At 40.5% G+C, this 25084-nt stretch overlaps 1 protein-coding gene and 1 long non-coding RNA gene across 16 annotated transcripts in view; one reads left to right on the top strand and one right to left on the bottom strand.

Annotated features, from left to right (window-relative positions):
* Positions 1-25084, top strand: part of GRIP1 (glutamate receptor interacting protein 1) — a 333614-nt gene that overhangs the window by 85829 nt on the left and 222701 nt on the right. For 11 of the 15 annotated variants that reach the window (XM_083399409.1, XM_083399405.1, XM_083399404.1 and 8 more), the window contains exon 1: positions 22170-22713. The exons of 3 other annotated variants lie outside the window; for them this stretch is intronic. In XM_083399409.1, coding sequence (XP_083255535.1) covers positions 22581-22713 — 133 coding nt within the window. In that variant the 5' untranslated portion in view covers positions 22170-22580. Of the gene's footprint in view, positions 1-22169; positions 22714-25084 lie in introns of those variants that run through there. One more of the 15 variants, XM_083399418.1, reaches the window with a different exon arrangement.
* Positions 21746-25084, bottom strand: part of LOC310658297 — a 39509-nt gene continuing 36170 nt past the window's right edge. The window contains exon 5 of the long non-coding RNA XR_014502194.1: positions 21746-22015. This is a non-coding gene — a long non-coding RNA (uncharacterized lncRNA). The remainder of the gene's footprint in view (positions 22016-25084) is intronic.

The following is a 25084-nucleotide window of genomic DNA, read 5'->3' as shown; positions in this document are numbered from 1 at the left end:
CACAAAAACTATTATGTAGTTGCATTATTTTGCATACACCTTTCCCTGGCAGCCATTTGCTGAGTTGCTGTACACAAAATGTAACCCCTTTGTTAAAGGACAGTCTCTCTCTTTCTCCCTGCATCCCCCCTTATTTCTCATTGGACTTAATTTAGAGATTAATCTGGAGTAATTCTATAATTTAATTGGCTGAACAATTAAAACAGAAAGGCAAAAACAGCCCCCTGGGGTTATTTAAAATGTGCATGTAGATAGCATCTGTTATATGTAATGGGCCTATGCTTCTTAAGATTAACTGAGAAAAAGCTATTGAAGACCATGTTCTCTTTACATTTATTCTACATTTATTTATTTTCCACAATGTAGCCAAAATTTCTATTTCGGGATGCAACTTTTGCCTTCTGTGATTTAAATTATTATTACTATGTGTTACATTGTTAAGAGGTGTGTTTTTTTTTTTAAAAAAAATCATTAATGTATTCCTATTCTGTGGAACATGTTGACATTTATTACAACTGCCTTTGTTTAATAGTTAATCCTGATAACAGTTAATCCTGACATCACACACAGTGCCTCTGGGCAGCTATGTCTCCGTACTTAAACTCTGACATGGTCCACTGGGGCTGATGCTTGACTACCTGTTGCCCTGGTAGCTGTAAGCTGATCTGGTGGCAGCAACTAGGCCTAGAAAACAGCCTACCATTCTCCCACAGTTTCCTGGAGAGCACAATGTAGTGTTGCTTCAGGGCACCATGGGAGCTTTAAGTGGCTGCCACCATGTAAGCCTGCTGCTTAGGGGCATTTTGAGGGGCATTTTGCTGTAGGGAGCCCAAGACCTGAAACTGACTCTGCCTTACAGTATAAATGCTGTATCAATACAGACTCTTTAACATTTATTTATGTTTTATGCTCTATTCCAAAAAAATAAAAATAAAAATCTCATAATAGTGTATAATTAAAATCATATATTACTGAAGTCTTCAAAGTAAATTTCAATTAAACTTAATTAAGTTTAAACTCAATTAAACTTCTTGTTCAAAATATATACATAGCACTTTTGTATAGATATTTATTTCCCCCCCTCTCCAATGACCAACATGGATGGGTGGGAAGGGCCAGCCACATGCCAATCATCTGATGACATGACAGATGGGCAGTCCCACCCACTTGTCAGAGTTGGCTAGCAGGGCGGGAAAAGGAGACTGCATTGTCAGCATGTTCCCTAGGATTGAAGGGGGCTACTGCTTTGGCTGCATGCCGTAGCCCAACAGCTGATTGACAGATTGGCATGGTTTTAGAGAAATTGCCTTGGACTTGGAGGGCCAAATTGAACCCCCTGGTGGGATAAGATTGGCCCATGGGCTGGAGCCCCCACCCCACCCCTGACATAGGCTAGCAATAATGGCTCATGATGTAAATGTGAAGGGATGCTGGGTGGGGGGAATGAATGCTTCTTTCAGTAAAAAGCCAATTTTGTTGGTGCTGGGTGCAACAAAGCTCTTAGAACCCTACTGCACATTCTCTCAATTGGGGATTGCTCTGTTACTGTGAAATGGCATTTTTGTTTTTATATTTTTTGAGATAAGTGTAATTTCTTCGCTGAAGGAAGGCACAAGACTGGGGTTGATCATCATGTGAGCTGCGCACAGGTGGGCTGAAGCGAGCTGCCGGTCAGTCCTGTGGAGCCTCCTTTTATTGAGACAAATATGCAAGCCAGGCAAATACATTTTGGGCTGTGACCTTTACACATCTTCCGTCCCGAGATCGTGGGGTGGTACAAAGTTATTTTGGCACCTGTTTCCACAGCGTCATTTTCCCCTTGCACAGTGTATGACGAAGGAGACAAAAGGTCTCAGGGACAAAGGTTACAGACAGGACACCGCAGACTACTGAGACCCCAAAAGGTCAGACGGAGGGGACGATATTCCGACAGCCGTGGCTTGTCTGAGGGGGAGTTTGCCCTGCACCCCAGGGTCACGCGTGCAGGCAGACTGTGGCTGACTGCTGGTGGGGAGTGTGCTCCTTCCGGACCTCACTGCCCACTCCTCGATATCCCAACACTTCACAGATTATTTTACTCAACACACCTCCTGTCCCTCCCTTCCACGCTTAACAACCAGTGTCCAAAAGTTCCTTCACCCAATTCTGTCTACTGTATCAACTGAGGCTCATTTGCGGCGTTTTTATGAAGTGTATTGGCCTTTACACATTTCATTTCCTATATTTGAGCCTAGGCATGATCCACTGCATCTCCTCATCAAATCAACTGACTCTTATTGCTAAGCTTCCTTTTTCCCTTGCATGGATGGATGCATGCAAAAGCCTCCTGGACTTCCAACCCAGCTCATGATTTTGTCGGCTCAGGTCTCGTCTTCCGTGATTGCTCTGTGCGAGCAGAACTTTGATCTTGTTAATGGGTTCGTACATTTGTAGCCCCTACCCCAGGCCCTCTGCAGAGATGAGACAATACCCAGCTTTCTCATTAGCCTTGTATAAACCAATAGGGTGACATGAAAGTAATCTTAACTGCAAAAGAGAGAAAGAAAAGGAGCACCACAAAGTCCAAGATCCAAAGTGCTCCATGTGCACACACAAAGCATTTCTGTACACTTGGTGGTGGCTTGTTTTTTTACTTCTAACATAATCCCTTCATGCTTCATAGGATAAAGATTTGAGGGCGGATTTAAAAGGATTTGAGAGATTGGTGTCAGGAGCGAGAAACTGAGAAGCCCCCATCAGTGCAACACTTTGGGATCCTGACCACTGTAACTGATTCTTGAATGCAGGAAGAAAGCATTTCACTTTTTAGACAAATATTTTATCCCTGCTCAGTTCATCTATAGTTTAATGTTTTGTTTCTGTGCTTTAATTCCAACCAAGAAAGCAAGTGAATCTCTATTAAGGCTGTTGCATGGATTTGAGTTATTCCATGTGTGGTCCATTTGCTCCACTTACACATGGTCCAGACTTGAAGGGCATGTAGCCTCTCTTCCGGTGGTTAAATCATAAATAATCTTGGTCTGGTTGTAGATTTCTACCCTGAACAACTAGATACAGTATTCCCAAGACACATAAGAAACAAAGGCAGTCATGTTTTGTCCATAAGAAAATGCCATGCAACCAATAGGTGATACTACCTTGATTTTACTGTTAAAGTGGTTGAATTTCAAGAGATGGTCTAATCCTGCTTTGTTGAATGAATTTCAGTTGATGTGGCTTGAGGATGTGGACAAGGATTGGTGTGAGCAACTATTTACTGTCATTAACTGTTTCTCCTCTGTACTGTACTCAGTGACAAATAGAAAGAGACTGGTTTCTGTCAGAAGGATTGGTATTACTTTTAAAAGTAATCCCTCCAGTTTATTGAAACCCTAAAGTCTTGATCAACTTAGTGTTGCAAATACTGTTAACTTTTTTCACCGAGAAACACATTCTGTGACTTATTATGGTGGCAGTTGGATAGATTTGAGGCACATCCATTTTGTGTGCTACTTTTTAACAGAACGTAGTGGAATGAACTGGTCTAATAGAGAGGAAATCAGTCAGAAGTCTTATTTTGCATTCCACATTCCATAAATCAAACTGTGTGGATGCAGTGGGCATTGAAGCAGGAAGGAGAAAATAAACGAATACATGCTAGCCACAGAGGACACGCATTTTGTTTGTGTGGATGGTAAATACCTAGCATGAAGGTATGGACACTTGCAAAGCCGTGTATGATGGAGCATAAATTTGAGTTTTTTATCTCTTTGCTTCTCGTCATCTTTAGTTTCCCCTTGAAACTGAAACATTGTGATCCTCATCATTTATTTATTGACAAAAGAACTTCTGACTGCTGTATTGTTCTTTGAATTTCTTTATACCATTAGCTTAAAATTTTTATAAGCAACATTGCATTTGATTAGATGAAAATAAAGCAGGGAATACTGTTTCTGGAGGAGCAGAGGATGACCTGCGAAGCAGTTCAAACATCAAATTTTATTCAACAACTTCCACTCGTTCCATTTTCTTTTAAAGTTTTCAGGGCCAAAGTAAACATTATGGGGGAGCCGTGTTTGTTGCTTGTGCTTGTTTCTGTGCTGATCGAGTTTGTGTACAAAATGTTTCAATTTTACAATCTCAAACCTCTTATTGGCATATAGGCAAAATCCTAAAAGGTTCAGTGCAATGAAACTACTCCGCAAAATATGGATCTAATCATTAAAATAGAATCATAGAATCATAGAGTTGGAAGAGACCACAAGGGCCATCGAGTCCAACCCCCTGCCAAGCAGGAGACACCATCAGAGCACTCCTGACATATGGCTGTCAAGCCTCTGCTTAAAGACCTCCAAAGAAGGAGACTCCACCACACTCCTTGGCAGCAAATTCCACTGTCGAACGGCTCTTACTGTCAGGAAGTTCTTCCTAATGTTTAGGTGGAATCTTCTTTCTTGTAGTTTGGATCCTTTGCTCCGTGTCCCCTTCTCTGGAGCAGCAGAAAACAACCTTTCTCCCTCCTCTATGTGACATCCTTTTATATATTTGAACATGGCTATCATATCACCCCTTAACCTCCTCTTCTCCAGGCTAAACATGCCCAGCTCCCTTACTGTTGTACTGTCCCTTACAAATACTGTTGTATCACGTTCACGGATCCTCACTGCGTGTTGCAGAAACCTGGCTATCATCTTCATTTTATCCCCATCCTGGGTAAACATTAGGACAGTTGCCTTACATTCATCTGACTGCCATTCCCAGCTAACAGTCAACTGATGAAGAACTTAATTGTCTGATACAAGGGGCAGTGCAAAAGATCACACACAACTGATTCTGTATGATTCCGTCCACCGGGGCATGGTCTCTCTGCGAGTGGTATTTGCTGGAATCTCCCCTGTAGTATTGCTGATGGTAGCACATTCAGTCTCGCTAGCATGTACGCCCTTCGTTGATTCAGGGTTAATTTGAGAAAATCACCATTGCACAGACACTGTTTCTGATTTGGCTACTACGTTATTGAAATTCGTTGTCTAACAATCTGTGCTTAATTTTCTCAAACGCAGGATTTTCTTATAAGCTGGTATAAAAAGTGTTTCTGAGACAGTTTCTGACACTGATCCCCTGAAGGAAAAGAAAAATAATTTGCAGAATTTTCTCAAAATACTGATTGATTGATTGATCAATCGATCAATGTTTTCTTTCTGTGTTGGCTGCAACCCTACCTGTCTACCCAAATGCTCTAGAACAATTCCTGATCTGGAGCATCATGAAGGATACAAATTGGTAGTTGGCTGCAAACACAATTACTGCAGCAGCAGCAAAACAAAAGTTCCTAGGACAGGAAATACAGTGGTACATCGGTTTCTGAACGTCTCCATGGACTAACATTTCGGTTTTCAAACGGCATAAACCCAGAAGTAAATGCTTCAGTTTTCAAACACGCCTCAGAAGTTGAACATGCCACGCTGCTTCTATTGACTGCAAGATCCTGAGGCCGAGCTATCGGCTATTGAGTTTTCGGTTTTTGAATGTTTCAGAGCTCGGAACGGTCTTCCAAAATGGATTACTTTCGAAAACCAAGGTACCACTGCAACCTGTGCTACTGCCACTACAAATGGGGACACCACCCCCAAACTGCGCTTCCTCTAATTGTATTGGGGGGGCCCCTGACCATTAGGTCCAGTCATGACCGACTCTGCCAGTGTACAGCTTCCGGGTCATGTGACCAGCATGAATAAGCTGCTTCTGGTGAACCAGAGCAGTGCACGGAAACTCCATTTACCTTTCTACTGGAGTGGTACCTATTTATCTACTTGCACTTTGACGTGCTTTCAAACTGCTAGGTTGGCAGGAGCAGGGACCGAGCAATGGGAGCTCACCCCGTCGCGGGGATTTGAACCGCCGACCTTCTGATCAGTGAGTCCTAGGCTCTGTGGTTTAACCCACAGCGCCATTTGGCAAAATGCCCCCTACCAATTCTTCTACTTAAAAGTTAGATGGAGAATTTTGAGACCCCATTTGTGCACACTTCAGGTATAAAGTGCAGTCTGGTCTAGTACTTAAATCAAAAGATACAAAGTTAAGTTGTGATAAACCCCTCCCACCTTAGGGAGCTGCTTATTGGGAGAAAAGAGACTGCAATGAACTGGGATTAACTGGGGCAGGGATTGCCTGGAGCAACAGAGCACAGCAGGATAATGGCAGAAAGAAAGGTTTCCCTTCATTTGTTGTAAAAATTAGAGCTCACACTCTTATTTGTGAAAAGTGCATTTTTAAAAACCCAGCACTGCAATTCCTCCCTATATCTCGTTTGGCCTACAGCTATGCACTCCTCCATAGCTGATATTATGCATGTACAAAACAGAAAAGTATTTTTTACTGTACTGGTAAGTTTGTTTAATTATTAACAAATGAATTGGGGTTGTTTCCAAAGCAGTGTTGCACTTTTTTTGTAGCACAAAGTTCATAAGGTAATTGTGTTTTTGGAATTGCACTGAAAATTAATGATGTGCTTTTAGCAGACTTAGAGGAATGTTTTTTTCTAGAAACTTTTTTTTAAAACTAGACTAAAGTAATGGATAGTGAATTACTTTGAAATATTTCATTATTTTTTTTAAAAAAAACAATGGTTTCAACTTGAAATTAATACCATGAGCTATAAAAAAGACATAGCAAAATCTATGGTTTTTAGTTAATAACCACCTTTAAACAGAAAATGTTAGGGGAACTAAAAAACGTAGGTTTTGCTATCTCTTCTTAAAGCTGATATTAGTTTAACAAGTGCTAGGACATGGAGTTAGAGCTTTGCATATACTCTTTCTGGTCTTAGCTATCAAGTGCCTACTGCTACTGGGTAATTTTTTTCTCCTTTTCCACCTGAAGGCATCTATCTATCTACACACACACACACACACACATATTGCTTAGCTGTCTAGATAATTTGAATTTAAGCCTATATTTGATTCACTTAATATCTGACTCATAATTTTTCCTCTTCTCCCAAAAGGTCTCTTAATATGCCACATAATAAAACACATGACCATCCATAAATAATTGATGCATACATTTAAATATAATTTAAGGTGGTGGTGGTTGTTTTTTTTTTTAAAAAAAAGCCTAATCCACATATATTAGAGCATAACAACTTTATTGAAACAGATGGTACCCACTCCACCACAAAAAAATGACAGTAACATTTGCATTCCTTAATGTGTTTGCTGGGAAAAAAAATGCAAACATCATCATTTCAATGCGTTCTATTACAGAATTATCAAGCTGGAAAGATGGTCACAGAAGTAGACTGCTAGGAGCCTATAGGATGGTATATAAATTTTAATAAATGGATTTAATTCAACCCGTCTTATTTATATTTAGGCCTCTGGGGAAAGGGGAAGATAGCCTGTAAAACCTAGACCTATGTTGATTTTTTTTCTTCCTTCTTACTCATGGTGATAACTGATTTGTAAAGGCTGAACTGAATGTTCTGTAAAACATTTTTTTTCATGTGAGAAGTATAGTCTTTGGGTGCTAAAATGTTTCCTCTAAGCTCTTCAAAAGTCTCAGTTCTGCACGTCTGTTTGTAGTACTTGGCTACACCAATTGGCTGTTAATTCAGCACCATTTTTTTATTTTATTTTTTACATGAGGCATCACTTAGCATATCAGTTTTGGCTATACTTGAAAATTGAAGTTAGTTCACGGTCAGGGTGATGTCCATTAGGCATTGAATAGCAGCTGCCTCCATCTCATAGAGGCAAAAGGGCAGGTAGGTGTGTTCCCTGATGGATCAGGCCACTCACCCATCTAGTCCAGTGGGCAACAGATTCCCATGGGAAGCCCTGGAAAATGGTCTTATCCTGTTCCTTGCCTCTGTTTTTCACTTGCCTCTGCAAAAATTGGGAACATAAGCAGCAGCTGCTTCCCCTCTGCTCCCTCCAGCTCCCTCCAGAGCCAGTGTGGTGTAGCGGTTAAGAGCAATAGACTTGTAATCTGGGGAACTGGGTTCGCGTCTCCACTCCTCCACATGCAGCTGCTGAGTGACCTTGGGGCTAGTCACACTTCTCTGAAGTCTCTCAGCCTCACTCACCCCACAGAGTGTTTGTTGTGGGGAGGAAGGGAAAGGAGATGGTTAGCCGCTTTGAGACTCCTTAGGGTAGTGATAAAGCGGGGTATCAAATCCAAACTCTTCTTCTTCTTTCCCCATTACCATTTGCCAACCTGTCTGGGTGGATGAGTGACCAGTGGCAAATAGCCATTGAGGTTTTCTCAGTCTTTGCAGTGTATAGGGGGGAAGACGTGCTCCCTGGATGGCATCATGCTGGCGGCAGAGAATGATCCAGCTTAAACAAAACTTCTACCAGAGACTGTAAGCATTGGAACTGGCAATAGCTGTAGTAGTAGTAATCATTAAAGCTAGAGAGACATCAAATTGTTAATTTCTCAGAAGTATTTGGGATAATATTATCTCTCATATTGTCACCTATAGAAAAACACATTTTTCACCCCCAAGTATCCTAGGAACTTTAGTTTACCTCTCACAGAGCTGCAATTCCCAGCACCCTTAACAAACTACAGTTCCCAGGTTTCTTTCACTGGGGTTGGGTGCTTTAAAATGCATAGTGTATACACCGCCTAAGATAAGGACAGGCAGACAAAAAAGGAGCAGGGGTTATATTAGCCGGAGCAACTCTTTAAGGGAAAACTATCGGTTAAACCACAGACCCTAGGACTTGCCAATCAGAAGGTCGGTGGTTGGAATCCCTACGATGGGGTGAGCTCCCATTGCTCGGTCCCTGCTCCTGCCAACCTAGCAGTTCGAAAGCACGTCAAAGTGCAAGCAGATAAATAGGTACCACTCCGGCGGGAAGGTAAATGGTGTTTCCGTGCGCTGCTCTAGTTGGCCAGAAGCGGCTTAGTCATGCCACATGACCCGGAAGCTGTACGCCGGTTCCCTCGGCCAATAAAGCGAGATGAGCCCTGCAACCCCAGAGTCGGCCACGACTGGACCTAATGGTCAGGGGTCCCTTTACCTTTATGCACTAAATGCAGCCAACAGAGCCAAATGCTGTTGTTGCTAACAGTTCTAGTAGGGTATGGTGTGCGATTTTAAGCACAAAAGTGATGTGTGCTTAATCATTTCCCTTCCAGATACTTTCCCATGCCAAATCAAACACGTACCAAATTGGTTTTCATTCCCCTCTTCAGTTCAAGATGCATATTTGTGACTAGCCTTAAATATTGTTGCACAGAAAATTGTAGAAGGTGCATGAAGATTTATTGAACCAAGTTAAGCATTCAACATCTGAGCTGTAAAGTTTCAAGCTGTAAAGTTCTTCTTCAGGGGAAAATTATTTGGCAAGTGTAGCTACATAAAAACATTCATTAAGCGTAACTCTTTTAAATTCAAGCAGTCCACTCTGATATATGAATCAGAAGATAGTTTCCTGGGCCAATCAATGCACTTTTGAAAAAAATTTCAGGGTACTGAATGGGTGACTCTTTTTTAGGACATGGATTCTCTGATGTTGTTAACAATGGATCATTAAGTCCAGGGAAACAGTAAATGCAAGTATTACACACTTTGAATACAAGGCACTGCAAAACTGAGCTTGGAATTGGCCTAAAGGACTTCTAATATTTCTCTTCCTTCAGAAAAGTTACGTTCTATTTCTGCCTCATTTTGCATTTTTTTAAAGTCAACATGTATTTCATGTGCATTTTTGCTAATACACTTTTGAAAGCAGTTTTATCTAATGTAATGCATTTTTAACATTGTTTACAAATATACACATTTCCCCATGAACTTTCCCCTAATATATGTGATTTTTTTTAGTATTAATTTTTTGGTTGGAGGACAGCATTGAAAAATTCAGAGAATGCAAATTTCAAATGATATTTTGGTTTGGTTTGTGTTTTGATTCAGGAAGTGTGAATTGGGTAAGCTTGCTTTAAAATGTGAAATGAAATAATATCTTTCCAAGCTCTAGGAATGACAACATTGTTTTTTGGGCCAAAGTGGATGAAATTTATAGGCACAAGAGCCCCATGAGAAAATTGATTTACGTCTGCCAAATTGCAGACAAATTAGTCCATGGGCTTTGTGTGAAGGCAGTAATACATACTCATTTCCCTCAAGAGGGTTGCCTCTTGCTCTTTCTTACCTTAAATAATTAGGAGGTTGCCAAGTGGTTTCTTGTGTATTTAAAAAGATAATAATTTTATCTTCACACTGATTCTTTTCTTTTGGGTCCTTCTGTCCTCTGATATGTTTGCAAAATGTTGCCTGAACAGTTCTGGCGTTGTTAAAAGAGCAATGTATGATTTATTTATTTTAAAAATGAAGCTTTCTAAAAATCTCCAGTACTGTGTTTTAACAAACAACAATAAAGAACTTTTCAATGCTCCTCAGGCAATATATTGGTCAGCTTCATTTCGTGCAAAGCCCATGGACCAGAGAAACAAAGAAATGGGGGGAGGGGGGAAACCAAAGGATGCATAAAATGACAGAAATGGCAGAGTGGCATGAGGCTTTGTGAGGGCCTTGATTTGAGTCGGGTGTTTATTGATATCATGCTTGGGAGGGAGAGAGAGACTCCCAAATCACTCAAATTTGCATCATTGTTTGGGCTCCACACAGCCCACCCCCCTTCTACTGCATAAATTCCCATGTTCAGATAGGACGGGGGGGGGCGGGACTATCCTTTGGAACCTGTCAGTCAGAGTTAACAGTTCTAAACCAGATGGACCAGCAGATTTCTATGTTCACCCTGAAGATTTTTAATTTTTTTTGCAAGGGAGAATATAAATTTCTTAAATTATATTTTACAGTATTGCAACATATCCAACTAAAAGTTTTTTTTTATACTGTATTTAGTTGTTTATTTTGTCTATGTGTATTTTGATAATATACAAGTATTTGTATGACTGAATTTAATCCATGGTGTTATAATAATAGTGAGGAAATAAAAATAAAAATGGATCATATTTATAAACTCAGTTATTGAGTAATGCAAATAAGCAAATGGCTCCATCTTCTGTATTTGTTTTCCAAATTTGCACTGCTACTGTGGTGCAATATTTCAAATGAATTACTGCTTTGCTAAGATAGCATAAACATCCCTTGAGTAAATAAGACAAGGGCATTTTTCTTTTTGATGTGTAGATGCACTCAAAGCAAAAACTGATGAACAGGGACTTGCAGTAGTTAATGATCCTTTCCTATAAAGCTACTACGTGTGTTCTTTGGCTGTAGAAATGTAAATGCTTCTCTATTATGATAAAGTAAGTATTAAAAGCTCTTAGGAAACACATATTTCCTGATCTGATTCAGTGCTCAGTACAGCCATATGATGTGTGTGTTTGATTGGTATGGATGGTTAAGTTAGGCTTTGACCAGTATCATGTGATACTGCAATAGTAAGCACAATCTTACCTTGCTGGCCAACAGATTCTCTAAAAGAGTGACTAGCAAACTATGCCAATTTATCCATCTGTGAAATATTTCAAGGTCAACACTTTATTGGCTACAAGATTTCTAGCTAAAAAGACTGAGGACGACAGTTTGGTAATGTTTGCTTACTGAGCGTGAAATGAAATTTAACAGTATGGCATGCCTATATTTGTAAATTTATTGTGGTTGTTTAGACTTCTTAGAAAATGAAATGTCAAACAGTCATCCTTAGCTTCCAAAAAGCATTGTGTTGTAAACCCCTACAGCTCAGCTTATTCTTTTTACCAATATGAGATTATTTCCTCTTCACTAGAGTTTTTCTCATTTAAGGCTACTATTGTAGAAAATCATTTTTAAAACTGAAACATGGCAACCAGGTTGTTGACTAAGATCCTGATATTCCAGCATCAATATCTAAATATTTATGGACACAAACAATACCTACTTAATTTCAGACACTATTATTTTATCATGAATCTTATGATCTAAACTGAATGCAAAACAACAACAACAACCCATTTGTAGTTCTCTCAGTTGGGTAGTGAAGCTTGAAAAGTTGGTTTGTGTTTACCTTAAGCATTTAAAATCAAGTGCAAGTAAGAAGTTTTTGAATATATCTCTATGCAAGGGCCCTATTTCTAAGGTATCCTAATTCAGGATTTATAAGCACTTGGAGCTAACACCTTGGGGACACACACACACACACACAGAGAGAGAGAGAGAGAGAGAGAGAGAGAGAGAGAGAGAGAGAGAGAGAGAGTGCTTTTATTAATGCTCAGGGTCACTGATGCGTTCTTAAGACTAAACCAGTAGGCATATAAAATTACAGATCAACTGATTCCTGGATGAGAGTTGACAGTGGCACTTCACTTCTGCAACTGTAAATTGTAACATTGCAATGATTCACACTAAGGCTGCACACCGGGAAACTGGTCGAAGCAGTCTCTACAAACCAGGATTGTAAGCTAGAATCAAATTGTCTTTTGCAGTCATAGCCTGTGGAGTGCTCTTAAACAACAGTTCCTAAGTAAGACGTTAGGAGAAACACATTTAGCAATCCAGGGAGTCTCTCTGCAGTTGGGTGCTTGAGAGGAGTAAGGCAGGAAGGAGAAGGAACCACTTGTGCTTATCGGACATTCTCACTGCACAAACCATGGTTTGTTTGACTAGGAATGTAACACATGAACTGAGCTGCTATGTGGCAGCCTGTGTTTCTTAAATTGTAAGTCATCTCATATTTATTTCAATATCAGAAAAAAGTATTTGCTATTGAGATTTCATAATACAGTATACAAAATTATTTAATACATTAAAAGAGATTATTAACGAACCTCAATTCTTTAGTTTGGTGACATCTCTTTGCTTGCAGGTGACATAGTAATAGTCACTAAGCCAAAAGCTTCATTGATAGTGCCATGAATCCTTGCAATGCTCACAACTCTAAATTTACTCTAGCACATGCCTGACATTACAGACTGTACTATTAAATTGGTTTCTGATAGAACTGTGCTTTCAGAGTACGTTCTATATATTTATGCTCAGACGTAAGTCCTATTAAGTTCAGGGGGACTTACTACCAAGTGAGCATTTCAGGGGCGCAGCCAGTGTTAATCATATTCAGAGTAGACCCATTGAAATAAATGGATATGACTAACTTTGGGTCATTAAGTTCAGTGGGTCTGCTGTGAGAAAAGCTTGGCCCCCTTAGTTTCAAGCATCTAATTGGCAAGTCACATCTATATAGGCAAAAATGGCCATAGTTGTAATCCTGGTTCCTAAGAGTGGTTTATAAATATAGCAGAGGTTGTCGTCTGTGGAAAGCAATAAAGCCTTCTAGTGAAAATCACTTTTTCTCCCCCTCCCCAACTTCAGATCAACAGCTCAACAGATCAAAAGCAACAAAATATTTCATTTGACACAGCTATGTTTTAAGAATATCCAAAAAAGAATCACCCTTTTTTTGCTTCCATACAGTATTGTTTCCATTGCTTGCCCCTGGCCCCACCCAGCGCGCATGCTCGTACACACACACACACACACACACACACACAAGCTCCTACTTGTAAGGAAGAAAAAAGATCTTTATGCATACAACTAACAGTCCAGTATTGGTAGCAGGCACAGGAGTCATGATTCAGGGTTTTAGGAGCAAGGCAAAAAGTTCAGAACTGGATGGAAATGGCAAAGATGTCCCAACAAGCTTCCCCGCTCTTCCTGCCAAGCTTTTAAAAAAGGAGGCATGGTGCGCTCACTTGGACTTGTGGGAATGCTAAGATTGGAAGTGCACACTCTGTGGGGTGTATGTGTGATCAAATTCTCCTCCAGCCTTCACTGAGGCTTCCTGCTCCACAGGAAGGTCAGAGGGAAAATCTAGCATCCCTGTTGCCCTTTCTGCCTGAGATCCTCTCTGCTCCAACCAAGATCCCAACATTTCAACCCTCTTTCCTGTTTCTTCCAGCATAAATAACTTTTCAACATATATATATATATAGGCTATTTAAACAGGGTGCCCCACCTATGTTATTGTTATTCTGTAATTGGGATTCCTACTGTTGCATTGGACAATGGACAGTTTCCAGTGCCTGAGTTGAACAACATCCTTGGCAGCTGCTGATGCTGGCATGAAGACTCTTAATGCAATTGCAGCAATCTGCATGACCTAGCTGGTTGTGTGGAACAGCCACCATGTGAAGGGTGTTTCAAGCAACTTCCGGGCGAGAACTGTAATATTGTTGATTGGATGGTAGATACAGTAGACACTCGGGTTGTGAACGTGATCCGTGCGGGATGCATGTTTGCAACTCACAGTGTTCGCAACCTGCAGCGATGCGTCTGTGCATGTGCGGGTTACGATTCGGTGCTTCCACGCATGCACAAAGCGTGATTTAGCGCTTCTGCGCATGCGTGGCCGCCGAAACCCGGAAGTAACCCATTCCGGTACTTCTGAGTTTCGGCAGTTCATAACCCCAAAAAATACAACCTGAGGCGGCTTTAAGCCGAGGTATGCCTGTATAGAACTTTCCAGCTGCAAGAGCAGTTGGGCAATGGAAAAAGATTACTGAAAGAATTGTGGTATTGATTTTTTTTTAAAAAAAGGGAGGCAGTGGATGGATGACTGTCAAGAATTGTTTGTGACCCATAAATCCTTTCACTGTATAAAAAATTGGTTCAGATGGCCTTGGAGGTCAGACTTATCTCTTAACACGCTGAGAAATACTACAGTGTGAGAAATGGGTACGATGCAATGGCTTTCCGTGGACTGTGCTATCTGGCTGATGACTGAGGTTGTCAGAACAGAGTAATAATATGCATTTACATGTATTTCGATGTCTCTTTGCCTTTCTGGGGTTTTTCAGCCATCCTTACTTTTTAAACTTGCTTTCATTGTAGAACTTGCAAGGATAAGAAAAGTCTTAATTCCAGTGCATTTATTTCGTAATTAGTAGGATGGAAATAATTAGTGGGAAGTTTAAGTACTTCCAGTGTGAGTTAATAAACTTTAGATCCTTGCTTTGTTATTCATCTGAAGCTTCAGAAAAGCTGAGGCACTTGCAGTGCACTAAGAATATGGGTATATATTTGTCCTTTTTATCACTAACCAGAACTTGTTTGAGCTCGCCGGCAGTAAAATCCTTCTGTTCATCATTGTTATCTTCATGAAGCAATAACTGGAAGAAGCTTTATGAGTACAGACTGCTTTTGGCTTTCGGGAAGCTTTTTGGGCTTTATCCAGTGCTTTAACTTTGGTCCTATAGTTCTCTTAAACTTCTCGATATTCTCTATACTAAACAGAGTATAATATTTCCAAAAAAAAAACAACAACACAAAAAAACTTTCCTCTAGAGGTAATGTCTGCAATAGAAACTGAATTTTCACTTGGATTTTTGAGGATAGTATCATTACATACTATCTATTAAATTTCTGTATCATTCTTCAACTGAGGATCACAGGGTGGTTTTCAGTATTAAAACACAAACAAAAATACCGCAATAACAAACAAAAGCAGAAACCCTCTCACACAGTTTAAAAGGCCATAGGTATTATTATTTATTAGATTTAAGAAGAATTGCTTAGTTGCTCCAGCAAGGCACTGGTTAACTTTGCCTCACAGGGACACTGAGGAGAAGCAGTTCTATCTGGTGAGTCATGCAAGGGCAATAAAGCTTTAAATCAACTTAATATATTGTTGGACCTCATGTTTCAGAAGACTAATATGCTAATAATTGCCAGTAATGTATTGTGAGGAAGACTGAAATTCACTTACCACATGGATGGCTCAGTTTCAAGAACCCATCTGACTTATATTCTAGCACTACAGTGTTACCTCAGGTTACATACGCTTCAGGTTACATACGCTTCAGGTTACAGTCTCCGCTAACCCAGAAATATTACCTCAGGTTAAGAACATTGCTTCAGGATGAGAACAGAAATTGTGCTCCGGCGGCGCGGCAGCAGCGGGAGGCCCCATTAGCTAAAGTGGTGCTTCAGGTTAAGAACAGTTTCAGGTTAAGAGCAGACCTCCAGAACGAATTAAGTTCTTAACCTGAGGTACCACTGTACATAGAATCATAGAATTGTAGAGTTGGAAGGTACCCTGAGAGCTCCCCTGTAATGCAGGAATCTCAACTAGATCATACACGACCGGTGGCCATCCAACCTCTGCTTCAAAACCTCCAAGGAAGAAGAGTCTACTGCCTCTTTGGGGAGTCTCTTCCCTTGTCGAACAGCTCTTACTTTCAGAAAGTTCTTCCTGATATTTAGCCAGAATCTTCTTTCTTGTAACTTGAATCCATTGGTTCGGGTTCTAGCCTCCAGAGCAGGAGAAAACAAGCTTGCCCCAACTTCCATGCGGCAGCCCTTATCTGAGAAATAGGTGTAGGGCCACGCAGAAACACCCTGGCTCACCTGTTCACACATATATTTAACACTTGGGACCCCAAATGAGCCCTTACAACTACACTATAGACCTGGACTTCCCCTTTCTAGGCCCCGGGCCTAGACAAAAGGCAGGCCTGATGGCAGATACAGAAGGAGCCTCCTCAAAAGGAAGAGGTGCCAAGTGAAACTTGTAGCCCAGCTGAAGATCAGTAAAGGGTGGATCTGTTTGTACTAGCATAAAACCTCTCAGCCTCTTTCTATTTTAGTGTGATCTTTTGCTTTTAATGATCCCACATCCTCTTATTTAGCTCCTGTTTGGTAACTATGTAATTAAGTAACCCCACCACCCTGTTCCGTGACAGAAATATATGTTAGCATGAGTAACTGAAGGGAGTGGTTACAGGATCCACTGATCAAATCTTGCAATGGAATTAAAATATTTAATTGAACGGGCTGCAAGGCATGTAATAAAAATATTGGATACTGGATACTACGGTAGAATATAAGTGAGGACTCAATGATTATATGGTCTGTATCAGAATATGTCTAACTTATTGTTTGATATTGCGTTTAAATGGTTTCACTGCAGGCTCCTCTGCCTTATGAGCTGATATTTTCTAAACATATAATGTTGCAACTGTCACATCTCTTTGACTTAGAGCATGTATAATTGGCTGTGGTTTACTCTTTCTAGCTTCCATGCTTTCGCAAAAGAACTTATGCTGCAGAAACCATGTGTGGCGTTCACAAAATGTCATGCAGATCATTAGACATCTAATTAGCTTTCATTCTTCACACTAAACATTGTGTAGAGATGATCTCCTGGGAGTCCATAAATTTATTTTATGTTTTCAGACTTGAATTATTCTCCTTGTTCTCTGTTACCCTGAAATATGTTTCAAAACATATTTAATAGTATAAATAGTTGCTGTCATACATCATGCGTGAATAATGGATTTCTTTTCCTTTCTTTACACTGCTGGCCCAACAGAGCAAAAATTTTTGCTCATGAGACACAAATAGAATCAAGGGGTTAAAATTACACATGCATCTTTTAAAAAGAGGAAGATAAGTCCTTGATATGATTGTAGACAATAAAACAAAGTATTTCACCTCACACAGCATGGCTGACACGATGGCATTCAGAATGCAATTTTGCTGTGACTTTCAAGCATTTATCTGAAAGGGCCAGCCCCTTATTTACATGTTTAATATAAATACGTATGCCTCTGCACTACAGTTGGCCTCATGGCTTTCAGCCAATCAAAGCATCTCTTGGAACAGAGAGGGAAACATGGTGACAGGAGATATGGGCCGGGTTTTAGGACCAAAACAAAAATGGATGAGTTGGGAAGGTGATTTCCTGGAAAAAGAACATTGAACATTGAAGGACTGGCAATATGAATTATGCATGCTATGCAGTGGGATGGAATGATCTATCAATTTTGGTTCTCTCCATTTCTAAATTCAGTTATTCGCATCTTGCAGCAATTTGCATTTTTTTTTAAAATTTCATGAAAATTTATCAGAATTTAAGTGTGAATTTGTACTAATAAACACACACACACACACAGTTTTGAGTAGAATAATAATAATAATAATAATAATAATAACAACAACAACAACAACAACAACAACAATTTATTATTTGTACCCCACCCATCTGGCTGGGTTTCCCCAGCCACTCTGGGCGGCTTCCACAAATACCAAAAATACACTAATATGTCATACATTAAAAACTTCCCTAAACAGGGCTGCCTTAAGATGTCTTCTGAATGTCAGGTAGTTGTTTATCTCTTTGACATCTGATGGGAGGGTGTTCCACAGGGCGGGCGCCACTACCAAGAAGGCCCTCTGCCTGGTTCCCTGTATCTTTGCTTATCGCAATGAGGGAACTGCCAGAAGGCCCTCAGCGCTGGACCTCAGCGTCCAGGCAGAACGATGGGAGTGGAGACACTCCTTCAGGTATACTGGGCTGAGGCCATTTAGGGCTTTAAAGGTCAACACCAACACGGAAACGTACTGGCCACAAAACCACCATATGGTGCAGATCAGGCTCAGGCATAGTAACTCAGAACCACCATACGTAAAAGCTTCTTAATTTAACTAGAATGTGTGTATTCCACAATCCATGCCTAATACCTTATCACCACAACAGATATCGCCTTAACATAGGAAAGGCAGCCTTTAAAGATGAGCTACAGAGCTAGGACTCAGCGGCTGACAGTGGGGAGTAAGTTGCCAATGAGCCAAACATACTCTTTTATGTACTCCAGGCAATCACGTTAACCAAGACCCCACCAGTGTTTGATGAATGGAGCAGGCAAACCAAAACCACAACAGTGTTTGATGAATAGAACAACAACAACAACAAGCAACCAACCCATCCAAATGTAGCAAAAAGGGGTAGGGCAGACATGACCAAGCATCATTTTCAAATGCATTTTAAGTTTACCAGGGTGATCTTGGTGAGGACAAGATGGTCATTGGGAAATAGAGTGGAATAACCCTTTTAATAAAGTGAAACGACCCAATTATAATCTCTCTTTTGTCACGACGAGTGTGCGCCTGACGTGTCATTACAATGAAACAATGTATATGTTATACATTGTATATGTTATACAATATGTATATGTATATGTTATACAATGTATATGTTATACATTAAAAACTTCCCTGAACAGGGCTGCCTTAAGATGTCTTCTGAATGTCAGGTGGTTGTTTATCTCTTTGACATCTGATGGGAGGGCGTTCCACAGGGTGGGCGCCACTACCGAGAAGGCCCTCTGCCTGGTTCCCTGTAGCTTTGCTTATCGCAATGAGGGAACTGCCAGAAGGCCCTCGGAGCTGGACCTCAGTGTCCGGGCAGAACGATGTGGGTGGAGACACTCCTTCAGGTATATTGGACTGAGGCCATTTAGGGCTTTAAAGGTCAACACCAACACTTTGAATTGTAACATACACATTTTGCAAACAATTTCCCCTGATATAATGCATTTTTGTATGCTATGTTCACTAATAGCTTCATTTTATGCATTATTTCCCTTAATACATGCATTTTTGTAAACACTGGCTGGTTGGAGAACTGTATTGCAAAATTCGGAACAGTATGAATTTCAAGGGATAGCTATGTTTCGGTTCCCATATTATTTCAGAAAGTGTGAATTGGATGAATTTGGCACCAAACAAGAACAGAATCCAGCTTTTCCTCTATTCCTAGCTATGCACTGCAGTATAAATGACTTTGGGTATGCAGCTTTCATACTAAAGAATATGCAGTGATACCTGTATACCTTACAGTCATCTGCCATCAATAGATAAATCAACCAAGTATCTTTGACCAAGCTGCAGAGTCTCTTTCCCTCTCTTGCCTCTGCCATTGGTTTTGCCTGCACAATACTGTATAATAAGGATGCACAGCAGCTTGTGAGCATGAAATCTGTTGGCAGCAGGTGATGTTTCCAGGGTTGTATGGGGAGGTTGGGGCCTGGCAGACCCAGCAGCTGAGGAACATATGAAGGCATCTTCTACTTGATTGGTTCATCTAGCCCAGATGCTGATGAGCAGTGACTCTCCAGCCTTTCAGGCAGGAGTCTCTCCCAGTCCCAGCCCTGCCAGGAGATGCCAGGAATTGAACCAGAAACCTTTTGCACATAAAGCATGTGTTCTACCACTGAGCTACAGCCCAGCTGCCTTTCAGCTTGCTTACCATCAGGTCCAATATATATTTCAGTATGCTGATATGTCCAGAACACTCTTAATGGCATGAGAAAGTTAATGTGGGCTGGGAGTTGCAAGTCAGGCCCTGACCTGTGGTTCCGTCCAAGACCTATGGGTTAGTGAGGACTCTCTCTATACATGTAGGCTGACCAGGGAAGAGGCTCTCACCATGACATTAATGCCCTTTGCCTTTTGATGCACCCAGGTCCTGCACAGGTTCTATTTATACGAAACATGGCTTCCAAGCAAGCTTGAGTTACGAATTTCTTTTTAGCAAGTTAAAACAATTATTTCAGGTTAGAAGAGAGTTTGGAGTTTGGATTTGATACCCCGCTTCATCACTACCCTAAGGAGTCTCAAAGCGGCCAACAATCTTCTTTCCCTTCCTCCCCCACAATAAACACTCTGTGAGATGAGTGGGGCTGAGAGACTTCAGAGAAGTGTGACTAGCCCAAGGTCACCCAGCAGCTGCATGTGGAGGAACGGAGACGCGAACCCGGTTCCCCAGATTACGAGATTACCGCTCTTAACCACTACACCACACTGGCTCTTAGGAAGATTCCATCCTATGTTGCCATATAAGGAGTAGCAGTGATGGGCAAAGATGCTAGTAAGATGTGACTGCAAGTGATACCCAAGTGAAGGCTTGAATATCCTGTTACAGATTCTGGGTTGAGCTCTGGAACTGAAAGCAAGATCCTGGGGTGATCCTTTTTGAGCTCTGGCTCAAATTCAGCACTCAAATAGTAATGGATGAGGAGGAGCTGGTCAGTTCAGAGTGCTGGCTTTATGTGCTGGGGTTTCCCAGAAATGATGAATCAGTGAAGGGCTCCTTTACTGTAAATTAACGCCTAGCTGAGTTCACTGTCCAGTTTTAGAATGACGCTATAATTTTATTTTAACAGGAAGTCTAAGCAATTTCCACATAATGCGAGGACAGCCATTTTTTTCTAGTCCTAAGATAAGGTGATAATTTGGTTGATACATGGCGATGACCAGTGTGACAGGGCAGAGTGCAGTGAAATGGCTTCCAGTGCTGACCAGTGACCAAGGGAGTGGTGGTTGTTGCTGATATGCAGGGGTAGTGTGGATACTGCTAAGGAATGGCCAGGAGAACTTTGTGTGACCCAACAATGTTTGCCCATGCCTGTGTATTGCTTGCACAATATTTCCTGAACTGAAGTATGCTATACTCTGCTGCCTTTCAGTGACCACCAATACAGATCTGGAGCCCTCAGCCCAGTGGTCAGTGCTCTGTATCAGTGACCATGCAATGTACTCATTTCCCACCTTGTTTCCACTTCTGATATACTAATTGCATTCCAGTCTTACATCTCAAACTGATACTTCCTGGTGATAAAGGATCCCCCCCCCCTCCAATTTTGCTGGAGTAGAGAGGGTTGCAAAATCATTTCTGGCAAATGTTATTCTGGTTGGACTTAAATCAACATGCCTTAGGTGTGTTTTTTTTGTTTTTTGCTGTAAAAGAGGCTTTGATTTTGTTAGAAATTCCTTTCTTATCTTAGCAAATGCTTGTGGAATGGCATTCAAGCAGAACACATTGATAATTCTTTCAAGCTCTGAAAGTAGGTTTAAAGAAGAACATACACAGCTCACGTGTTTTCTTAAGTTTGAAAACTCACCCAAATTTTTTTAGGATGCCTAGTTTAAAACAGTGAGGCATATGCTGTGTTTATGATATAGCTTCCTTTGTTTGTTCGCTTGATATAAGTATGCTTTGCTTAATCTGTGAGGAGTCTTTCTATGTATTGCAATATTTAGTTCGCATAATGATTGAAATATATCAATGCCCAATGGGTAAATGTGTCATTTAGAAGCAGCTGCCAAGGTTTCTCCCCGCTGCTCCAATTAACACATTCAGTACACGCTTGCCAGTGAGTGGTCTGTGTGTATGGATTAAACCACTTTTCTGTTTGTTCAGGCTGCATTGTATGGTATTCAGAAACGATGTGTTCCTTGTTCCTTGTTCTGCAAACCAAAGAAGAGAAGACAAGAGAGAAAAATCACATGACATTTGAAGGTGTGCAACTGCAAATAATAAGGTAGTAAATACTAGGTTGCAGAAAACCTCTTCTACTTTCAGATGTGGTTCAGTCCATTGAGTAACGTTTATCTCCGCCCCTCTGTCCCCTCTTCAAATGATGGAGACACAGAATAGTGAAATTCTAGTGCTGGGATTCCTCTTGCTGTCAGGCAGATCTTTTGAACTTTGTTCCGTTTATTTATTAGAGCGTGTTTGACACGAAGAGCATACCTTTTCAGCTGATGGTTTTCTCTTTATAAATATTTGTTTTCAGACTGAAATGGTCTCTTCGGTTCTTTCTGTTCAGGATCTGGCAAAGGTAACGCAGCGAGTGTCCTTTATTGTCAGAGCTTAAACTGATTTTTGAATGGTGCCAAGCTGGCTGGTCAAAGGGGCCAGTTCTCCTGTATTTGCTGCTCATTCATGCTCAGGCTGCTTTTTGTGAAGTGCGGCTGTTGGCCAAAACCAACAAAGGGTAGACAGACCTGATATTGTGGGCTGCTGAATGAGATGGAGCGTTTCTTGGGCTTTGTCAAGCAGATAAGAAGATCGAGGAGAAGAAAAGGCAAAAAGTACCGGCCAGAGGAGGATTATCATGAGGGTTATGAGGATGTCTATTATTACGCCTCGGAACACTTTCCAAGTAAGCACTGTATAAATGTGTTTTCTGTTGCTGTGACAAATGTCCACTATTGCATTTAGGCATGAAATGCTAATGCAGACCAGAATACTACTGTATTTCACGCAGGTATTAAAGCATTTCAGAAACACTGTTGATTTCTGCATAGATGTACCGGCAGATTTTTTTTTTATTTTTAAAAAAGCCCTTATGATCTTGTAGGATGAAAGAAAGGCACGGTTCAAAGCCATGGTTAATATTTCAGGTGCAGTTAATTGATTTCTGTTGTTGCAAGCCTTTTATTAAAGCACTTTAAGCTGTAAACTGATATTGCAGACCTTTTCTAATAGTGCACGTGTACAGTATGTCTGCATCTCTCTCTCTCTCTCTCTCTTGATGTGTGTGTATTTTCAATATATATTATGTGTGTGTCTGCGCGCACACACACACATGCATACACACCCCAGCAATTTTAAAGTACCATTTATGGTAGTTGCACTCATGCATAAATTTAGAAGTTGAAGTTAAACATAAAGGTTGTTGAATGCAAGTCAGCCCTTTGTAGATACGTCTTTGCTTCGTTCTTTCTAGGAGAAAGTAGCTCAAGTTTATTTTCTCTGGTGCTGGTTGAAAAATTAACTAATTATGTTGTCAGTGTATTCTGTCGCCAAGTGTCTGCAGCTGCAGTTTATCACAAGGCAACAAAAGCATGCTTAGGATCTGTGTAAAATTGTATTTGAAAAATGTAATGTGCTCAAAATATTCTCTGTACCTGTAAGCTCTCTGAGTTCATGCTTTGTCTTGTACCTATCCCAAAGGATTGGAGATGCCCAGAAGTGCCTGAGGGAACAATGGGTTGGGGAGCTACATGTAGGCATTGCTGAGTCTATTATGCCATGCTTTAAGCTGAAGGTGTTGACAATATAAGCAGCCAGGCACAAACAGATGTATAACATGGTGCTATTAATTTAAAATATTTGCAGCGAATAGTTTCCTGTCTATTGCATCCTGAGCATTTATCATTTAAAAAGACATAACAATTATATTTTAATTTAAACAACTGGCTATAATCTAATGCATAGTGTGCTGTAGCATATCTCCCCTTTCTTGGAGGAAAAAAAAAGTTAAATTGCAATTTTGTAAATGGCTGTGCCAGTGAAAAATGATTTAACATCTAACCATTTCTCTTTTGCAGACATTTCTTTTGTAGAATATGTATTGTGCACTTTGTGGAGTGGAGTGGAGTTAACCATATCTGCTAAAAACCCAAATGTAGACCTTAATTTTTACAACGTGAGGATTAAGTAATTTGATCCTAATTTTGATTCTCTATGCCCAGTGTGCGCCTATATTTCAAGCAAGAATTTCTTAGTAGCATCAGATACAAAACCTTAGTCAAACTAACCTGCATATTACTGTACAAAATGAACATGATTAAAATAGCAACTTTGGCAACTTTGGCCCTTGTTCCACTTTCCAGACCATGCAACTAATCAAACAAGGTTTCCCCTTGAATAATGCACTTCAATAGAAATTAAAGGAAAGCAAAGGATACAAATGGGTAAGACAAAATTCTGTGAAAAATGGCACTGAGCAAGGGTGTGAATAGAGTTGTCCTGTAAGGATGTCTCATTGTCCACCTAGAATGAAATGATAGACTCTTCTCTGGATGTTCCAGCCTCCCAAAGTATATCGGATAGTAATTTCATGCTGGTGTTTTACAGCTGGTAGTGTTTAGTCTCTCAAAAACTTGGAAAACACTTTTGCCATTTACCATAGATTATATTACTACCAGTAGAGTAGCTGCTTCACCTTCAGATATAATGATCACGTATGGTGTTGGGAATGCCTTCTGGTTTCAAAGTTGGAAGAAAAAGCTGCTTAATAAAGAAATAAAATTCCAACAGATAACCTATAGGCACCTGGTTATCAGTGGTTTGGGAGCAGTTGTACCAGTAGCATCTCTTATAATTTCTTTTTTCACAATTTTTGTCTGATCTTAGAGTGCATGACTTGCGCTGCTCTAGTGACTAGAAAAGTGGAACACAGTAATTGCTGCAGAAGGGTGTCCTATGGAGTGTTGCTGTTTCTCAAACTTGCAGTTGTCTGTATTATCATTGTGTGGCTACTTTGACCTCTTGGTAGCTATTGCTTTCTATATGTGAAGCAAACCATCTTTCGTCTTTTGTTGTTGTTGAATGGAAGTTCCAAAGTAATTTTTAAAAGTGGGGGAAGATTTTCAAAGAAACATAATAGCAATACGCCTACATTCCTTTGTTATACTTAGTAAATTGGGTGCTTCTGTTGGAAATATTTCTGTTGAATTCTTTGACCTTTCCCCCTATTCCCCCCCCCCCCATCCTGTTGGGAGTTCTGCATAAAGGCACTTGTAGGA

The sequence above is a fragment of the Podarcis tiliguerta genome, assembly GCF_965153285.1.
Source record: "Podarcis tiliguerta genome assembly, chromosome: 10".
NCBI classification, from domain to species: Eukaryota; Metazoa; Chordata; class Lepidosauria; order Squamata; family Lacertidae; genus Podarcis; species Podarcis tiliguerta.
Note: the sequence above shows the minus strand (reverse complement) of the source record. Positions and strands in the feature narration are given on the sequence as shown.